Source organism: Eucalyptus grandis, chromosome 2, assembly GCF_016545825.1.
Source record: "Eucalyptus grandis isolate ANBG69807.140 chromosome 2, ASM1654582v1, whole genome shotgun sequence".
NCBI lineage: Eukaryota > Viridiplantae > Streptophyta > Magnoliopsida > Myrtales > Myrtaceae > Eucalyptus > Eucalyptus grandis.
In genome coordinates, this window is record NC_052613.1 from 50,169,949 (window position 1) to 50,178,584 (window position 8,636).

At 41.9% G+C, this 8,636-nt stretch overlaps 1 protein-coding gene across 1 annotated transcript; it reads right to left on the bottom strand.

Moving 5' to 3' along the window:
• Window positions 1-587: 587 nt before the first annotated feature.
• On the bottom strand, window positions 588-5,332 carry LOC104433392 (mechanosensitive ion channel protein 6). The gene is made up of 5 exons (XM_010046118.3): window positions 3,416-5,332; window positions 2,927-3,050; window positions 1,880-2,173; window positions 1,598-1,800; window positions 588-1,094 (listed from the first exon to the last, which is right to left on the bottom strand). Exons 1-5 carry the CDS (start codon window positions 5,032-5,034, stop codon window positions 806-808), a joined length of 2,529 nt encoding a protein of 842 aa, XP_010044420.1. The 5' UTR covers window positions 5,035-5,332; the 3' UTR covers window positions 588-805.
• Between the last annotated feature and the right edge of the window lie 3,304 nt (window positions 5,333-8,636).

The window sequence follows — 8,636 nt, forward strand, 5'->3', positions numbered from 1 at the left end:
ACTTGAGAGGTATGGCAAGAAAATGGTGGCAAAAAGGAGGAGAAACGGAGCAGCCGAATCATGAGAAGAGCTTTATGAGGCTGAGTATGTGGAAAGGTTCTTCTTTCATAGATCTTCTCAATGAACGGCTGACTAACAAAAAGGAATATTCATTTTCAAAGCGTGTTACAGGACGAGAGGGCTTCTGAATGTACGTATCAGATTGAGAAGAAGTCTGGACTAGACTGTCTGGCTGGTCTAGTTTGCCCGCAATTCTTAATGTTCGCGCATGCATAGTACATGCACACCAGGGGAGAGATAAACGGAAGAAGCAGCTGAAGCCCTTTCTGTGCTTGATGGGGAAAATCATGCAATCCATTAAACAAGTTAAGTCAGCTTAGTGACGGTTTTCAGGTTCTGTCAATAATCAAGAGATGAACCAGCACTAAGTGCGAAACATTGCGTTAGAGGCAGAGATGATGTTTTCCTGATTTAGGGGGAAAAGATGACGAGCGTAAACTTGATCACTGACATAAAACTCTTAAGCAGAAGATAAGCAGGACTGGACTCACATTTTTTAAGTGTTCGTTTTCTTGGTTGGCTGTTGATTGAGCGATTAATCAGCCGTGAAAGCTAGTACTCCAGTTCATTTGTACCTCAACTAAAAGGAGTTAGACTAGCCAAGATAGTCGAAACACCCAATCCCATTCAAAGCTAATTCTATAAAAATTGCTCTGGCACCTGGGCATCGTAAAATATATGATCACTCTATTTTATAATTGTATCTTCCATTCTACTAAAACAAACCCCTTACACTTGCATGTTCTCAGCTAGAAGGTGCAGCCCATGTAGGAGGAGGGCCGGTTGAGGTCACTAGAGGCATAGCACGGATGTTGATGTCGAGGGGTAGTAATCGGTATTGGATGTCCAGCTCCTTGAAAATCTTGACCATCTCCTCCACCAGGAGGGCTCTTCTCACCCATTTCTCACCCATGTCCTGATGGTTCATCCTATGTGTCAACCAAACTGCTATTCTTAGCTTGTTCAATTCTTCCACATCCTTGAATATTATCATTGGTGCAGGGTACCAGTGGTCATTCTTGTTCTCAATGTAACTGCATTTAAGATAGTAATATAAGTCAACTCATACATGATTCCATAAAGAAAGAAAGGCTTACCAAGCAGTTGTCTGATTTGAGTAAAAAATATTAACTGCGTCACTAGTTTTATTCAGCACTAATATGATGTTTTACTACAGTATGAAATCTGCCATAACAACAGTTTTTTATTTTATGGGGTCATCAATTTTCAGAATCAGTATATCAGCATAAAAGAACTATGATCTTATAGGCAATTATAAGTCTTGTGTTAGACAAATTGCACATCATCCGGGAGGAACCCTACATTCTAAATAGTTGCATAAACCGGATAATTTTTACTTATGCATTATTTCTACAAGGCCAGAATGTCCAAAACAAAGACAACATCCTTTATTGTTTTAAATGGATACCATTTCAGCAAATTCCTCAAATCCTAACACTCAATCATCTAGTCATTACAAAAGCGGGAAGTAGACAACTAAAGGGCAAGGGGATTAGTTAATAATAAAGCTACTGACCTTGTTATTCTTTGTTTCATCACGGCAATCTTCTCAGTTGGTGTAGATATGTGCACACAGAATTCAACTGCATCCCCCATATCAGGACTTCGATAGTAGTTACTGATGGCCTTAGTAGCAAGAAGGCTATTCGGAATTATTATTTTCTGGTTGTCATATCTCAGAAAAATAGTCGTTAAGATGTTCATCTCTTCCACCACCATCTGAAACAAATACATTATGGTTTAGAAATGTATATTATGAACCTCTGTTGAATGCACAGACCTCTGTTCGCTTGTGTACCTGGACCCCATCGATTTCACAACGATCGCCGACGTCAAATGGATGCATCACAAACAAGAAAATAATCGCTTCAAATGTCATCTTGCAGGAGTTTCCAAATATGAATACCACAAGTAACAATTGGGAGCTTATGAGAAGCAGAAACTTTTTCGTGGCAATTCCTAATATGAGGAGCCATATAACGACTATGAGGATGCCAACTAGAATGTTCACCATCCGATGGAGCTTGTTCACAGCTGTCTTAGTATCATCCAGCGTCAAAGCTAGTGCTCTTCGTTCTCTAAAAGCATTAACCTACATTTCATCCAAATGAAAAGTTAAAGCTCAATTAGCATACACTGCAACTATAGAAGCTCAGCATATGTAGAAAGACATTGTAACTACAGGGTAACTCCAGTTTGAGAAGATTGCATTTATAAGCCTAGTGCGATCAATTGGTTTCATTATGCCCACATTTTTTCAAGAAGCACCAACTAGTTTTTCGCCGCTTGAGCTATGGAAAACAGTCTCCTTTTGCATATAAATTAAAATTAGGGAGTGCTTTGACCGGACTCTGAAAATATTATTCCATTAGAAGTTTTGTTTCCCAACCCAAGGGCCCTTCTCTGCATGAAGAGCAGAATCTATTACCTTAAGATCCACTGAACTATATTTCTAGATTAATCTGTTGAACTTTGGTTCGACAAGTTACATAAACATCTATAAAATCTGTAATAACCGGCGTGTTCTAGGGTCCTATACTATCTGATAAAAACCAGTTTTGCTCAATACTTATGGTGAGACATTGAACAAATTGCTGGATTTTCATCGAACCTTAAATGACCATCTAAATGCAATCGTAGACACAAGGACTGATAGGTTCTGATTGTGATGCATTGTACTTTTAGGCTGATCGGTTGCCAAGGTCTGTGGATGAGGTCACAATCAGCTATCACTTCATTATATACTAGCATCCCATGACTTACCTCAGAATTACATTGTCATTAATTCTTTCTTTCTTATACATCACCTCATATGACTTCTTACAACCACAACATGATCTCTTACCACCCAGTTTTTTAAGGATGATTTGCTAATTTTCTGGCTCTCGGATGCTCCTTCAAATAGACTCATTGTCTTTACAGCCTCATCTTCAGGCATAAACCTCATCAAGTCCTCTAGGTATATGTGCCTGATATAGAAGCAGCAAGTCAAAAGACCAATAAAAAACAAGACCGGTGATTAAAAGGTCATACAGCTGATAGAGTTACAAAGAAAACTTAGATGGAAGGACACAATATCGATTAATGCAGAATGGGAAGTTCAGAATCATAGGAAAGCAGACTGTTCAGCTCCTAGAATAATTTTGCAAGATGATGCCAAAGTTGATAGATAGGATAAAATTTGGAGCTTCTTCCCAAATAGTTTTTGGCCTACGTGTGATATAAAGGCCTAATATGGCCAAGACAATGACACGGTTAGGTCTGTGCACGAGATCATCAGGACAATGAAAGAGTAGAACAACAAAATTTAAAAGATCAAAATAATGAGGCATACTTGGATCCCTGCCGAGCTACATTCTGGAAAATTTTCTTTGCTGCTGCTCTCGCCTCACCTTCACTGTTTATTTGATTCGAAGATTCATCTTCATGACTTGATAACTGCTCATCCAGTGTCGTGAGATTCCCATACCGTACCAAATTCATCAGCCTCTTCATATTCCAGGCAGATACATTCTTTGGGCTCAATTTATGCAAGTGATCGATTGTGATCCCCTCCTCCCCCTTGTCCTTTCCTCTAGGACTCTTCTGCACTATCCCGCTCCCTATCACTCTCCCACTACCTTTTGCTGGCAATACAGCCGCATTGAGGTCAGGAGGTATCACAGCCCCCGCCTTTTTCAGCTTCTCGACTTCCACTGCAATCTTCTCCTCCTCTTCCTCCGCTTTCCTCATCTCGATTAACGGTGGGCCTGAAAGCGTCTCGATCACATACTGATTGAACAGAGACTCTTGGATCCTATCAAAGTAGGTGCTCACGTGGAAGGAAGATGCCAAGACCTTGACTATAAGAGTCTTCACAAGCCAAAGTAGTGTGCCAACTAAGAGACACACCAGGATCTTGGTCACCACCTGAAGGGCCTCGCTATTTGTCTCTCTCTGAACCTTTTTATCAAACAAGAAGTGCCATGCCAACAAGACCAGCCCTAACCACAGACAATTCTGCACTGCTTTCCTCAACCCATAAACAAAATACAGAACCCTCTTCCTCAGAACAAAGTTTCTCTCAATAAAGAACACAGCAATCCTGATCCCCCAACTAGAGACCAACCTCCCACATATCAACACCAGCACCATTACCTCCCACTTCCACAGCATGAGATCCCACAGCTTCTTCTTCCTAAGATAAGGAATGGTGAGACTACATACTAGTGCAGCTACTATCAAGACCAAACTCACCCACTCAAGCAAGACCACCAGCTCGAGTCTGCCCTTCTTGTACTGGTCCGGCAAGTCCTCCCCCGCGAAAGGGTCCTCCTCGTCCTCATCCCCACCGCGTTTCGGCGTCCCTTTGGGCGTCCCCAATTTCGAGACCCGACCCGATCTCCTGTCCGCATGATCCGGCGGGTCCAAGAGCCTCGACTTGTTTTTCACCGCCCCCGTCAGGAGCCGCGACTTCCTCTTGAAAGAGCTGTTGCTTTGAAACGACGAGTTCGACGTGCACCTCAAGACTGGCCCGTCTTCGCTCCCCTCGTCCTGCTGCCGCTGCTGACTCTCCACCGAAACCCTGGCGGTCCTGCCCTCGCTGGAGCCGGGCTCGCCGAAGGACACCTTGTTCCGGCTCTTCATCGGCGACTCCTCCAAAGGTGGCAGCGGCGCGAAGGTGTCGCCGTCGTCATTGTCCTCGTCTTGCTTGAGCTCCTGCATCTCCAGATCGATGTCGAGCGTGAAGTCCCCGGAGGCTCGTTGCTTGTGCAGGAACTGGCCGATCAGCTTCGACGGCGGATCTTCCGACCCCGACCCCTTCTCTCCGCCCTTCCGGAAGTCGAACTCGTCGCCGTCACTAACTCTAGGCCCGGCACCGCTCGCGCCGCCGCCGCCGCTGCCGCCGACTTCCTCGTCTTTCCAGAAGTCGTAGCTCGAGCCCCTCCAAATCTTCTCGTTCCCCACGTTCATCGTGGCCCCCGCGAACTTGTCCTCCTCAGTGTGTTCGAGAATGTGCCTCCGCTGGAGTCCAGAGCACTCTGTTTTTTGGATCGCGATGGGAAGGAAAGCGACGGAGAGACGTGGTCGGAACGGGAAAGCAAGAACGTGGGCTGTGAACGGAGTCAGAGGATTCGGTGTACCGACGGCGACGAGTGAATCCAGGGGACGAGATACGAGTGATTGATGGCCCGATGCGTTTCCGAGGTGGCTCGAGGACAGAGGGGACGCGTGTTCTTGGGTTTTGGTAATAAAATTTTTGAGTGCTCCCGTTGAATTTGCGACGGGGAACATGCGGCGACGGAAACGGTATGAAAACGACGGTCCTTTATAGTTTAAGGTGTTTTTTTTCAAAAAGGAATGTGTACTTTTTCACACATACCATTACCATATTCATAACCCCTCTTGTTGATTTGTATCTTTAAATAATCACTCCGTCGAAAAGAGTAAAAGGTGGATAATCGACCAAAAAATTCAATTAGGAAAGTAGGAATCTAATTTGATGCCGAAAATATTTGCATGTTCTTGAGGTGATAACATGTTTATGTCGATTTTTTTATCACTTGCCTTTTGAGTTTTATCTTTTGATATGCGAATATACTATGAAAAAGAGAAACCCGAGTTATGCATGGAAAAATAGAGCTTCATGAAATATATTTTTTCCAAAAAAAGAAACACTTAAGATACAGTAGATATCTCAATTAATTTAAGGGTGTTAAACTGTTGGATTGAAACATATGGATACATATAAATATGTATATTTAAACCCTTGAGTACAACGTGTTACCTTGAGAGATATGTCATCTAGTTCATTGATATTGTAATCTAAGGTAGATCGAGATAAGCTTTGAAATGATGATGCAAGAAAACCTATTCCTTTTTAATGTTAGGTTCAAAATACAATCAAGAATGGTCATGCTTCACTTTTCCAAATACCGATACCATACCAAATAAAAGGCATTAAATTTATAGAAATTGTAAAAATTCATGTATAATTAACCTTGCTCAAAGCTTGTGAAGAGACGACGGTATCGTCCTTTCATTTTATGGAGTGATTTTTTTTGGTTTATTTATAATATAAAGTAACTTTTATTTTAAGCAATAAATTAGATTAAAAAAAGCTTGTGAAGAGACGCCCGTATCGTTCTTTTATTTTATGGAGTGGTTTTTTTTTTTTTATTCATAATATAAAGTAACTTTCGTTTTAAGCAATAAGTTAGATAAAAAATGGAGAATAATGGGAAATCCTCGAGAGGGCACATATACTTTACGTCCAATTCATGGTGAAATCTCTTCACTGTCCGAACTCATTTAATTCTTTCTGATGAGATAGTACGCTTGGGTTAGGCGAAAAAGCAACCAGGCATTGGGTGCCAACTCATAAAATTTGTCTCTTTTTCTCGCCTCTGGCATCACCGATCACCGAAAAATTATGTCAAAAAACAATAATAAAAAGAAAAAGTGGTCCTTAGTGTGTGAATAGGTCGGCCATGATTCATGCAAGATGTGACGAGGATAAGAATGGGTTGGACACATGCTGTCTATCCGTGTCGGTGATTTGACTCGCTTTGATGGTGATTTTTCATAGGCAAAGCCTCCATATGTGCGTCAACACACTAATAGTAGACATTTTTTGCACTCTTTTTCGGTATTCTAAATTTTGTCTTTTTTTGTCTTTTTCTTTTCTTTTCTTTCTCCTTTTACTTTTCTTTGGTTTGTAGTGATGGCCGACGACTGGCCATAGACAAGGACCGACTCTCGTTTAAATCTTGTGAGAGTATTGCAATCACTGTCTAATTTAACAAATGCAACCCTCTTGCTTAGGTGAGGCTTTGCTGGCCATTGCTTATGGTCGACGAGGCCTCACCTACTCTTACATGTAATTGGTCACCAACTATTGTTGAAAGTGGCCACATGCTAGATAAAAAAGAAGAAAAAATTAGAAAATAAAAAAAAATTATGAAGAGTGTACACTTTGACGAATTTTAACTGTAATCAATCGGAATAACTAAATCGATAAATTATCGAATTAATTAAGATTAAATTAATATATTATCAAAATGTTCATAATTAAATTGTCACAATTGAAAAGATTTAGGACTAAATTAACCATAGATTTAGAACTTTTCCCCAAATTTATAAACAGCCTAATTTGTCACAAAATCATATTAGGGATTTCTTGCTCTCTTTCCCTTAATATGATTTTGCTCCGTTTCCTCATCCGTGCTTCTCTCCGTATGGATTTTCATAATGCACAATTCGACAGGCGTAAGCCGCAATGAATCAAATCGTCGCGAATCTTCTAGTGATTCCACCTTTGTCCGGCGCTTGAAAGTTTGCCCCGGATGCTGCTTGATTGCATCGAGGAAGGGCATATGGTCTATCTCTCTTCGAATATTGTCTAAAGATTTGTCTTTCCCTTTTTTCTTTCCGCGGACTTAGGACATTCGCCGTCAAAGGATGATTGGTCGGGAAAGGGTGTCGCGCCTCCATTCGAAATTGATACCTTGGCAATCAACCATCATACTATACCTTGGTCACAAGGAAATTATCGTCGATACAAAATCACTACGATTACTTTCTCCAAAATTCGTCGTGAGCAAATTTCTTTATAAGATTGCTCATTAAAAATTTCCTTCTTCGATCAAGATCCGCGTATAATCTCAAGATAGTTGCACGCTAAGATTTGAGAATTCATACAAGGCACATCAAGATTTTCTTCTTTTTATCTTATCGGTAGATCAAGTAAAATTTGATAAGAGATTCGAGCATGTGACATGATGGTTTATGCACCTTTGATTTCACATACCAAGTGATCAAAGAAATGAAGACCCAAGTGTACTCATTCTCCAATAATTGCACGATTACAGTCGACATTTTGAGGGGAATATAATATAGGTGACACGACCAAACAATACCACACCGTACTTTAAAACAAAGCAATGAGAGGTTTGAAGGAAATCCATCGCTGTTCATCAACCTCTCATCCTTGCCAACATCAGCCAACCTGACTTCACGAGCTACAAAATACAGAGTGAGAAACACACCGATACACAAGTAAACTTCTCAATTTATTATGTTTCGGATTGCGCCGATGCCGTGGCGCTCGCCAATTCCCTAATCTCAAGGCAGGTCGAACCCGTAACTCGGGCTGCCGTCCGGGGGGAAGTCCCCGTTGAAGCAGTGGTATCTCTTCAGCAATTCGGTCCTAAAGCTCGAGGGAGGGCACGGCCGGCACACCAGCAAAGCGCACACTTCTCTCTGGAATATATGCTCGCTCCCCGGCGGCTCGACCTGCTCGTCCGGGCTAGACAAATGAGCATTCAGAAAGGACAAGGCGCAGAGAGCCCCCACCAAGATGAGCTTCAAACCCGAACACGTCCCCAAGCCAGCCATCGGGCCTTCCTCTGGGGAATCCTTCTGGTACTTGCAGCGGTGCTTAGCAACTTCTCTTTGCTGAAACAACAGCTCCTTTAAATACTGAGGGAAGGGACTGTTTCTGTTTCCTGCAGAATTAAATGACGACATCAGGTTGAAGCCTTGATACTACGTCGGTTATACTAATGTTTGCATTG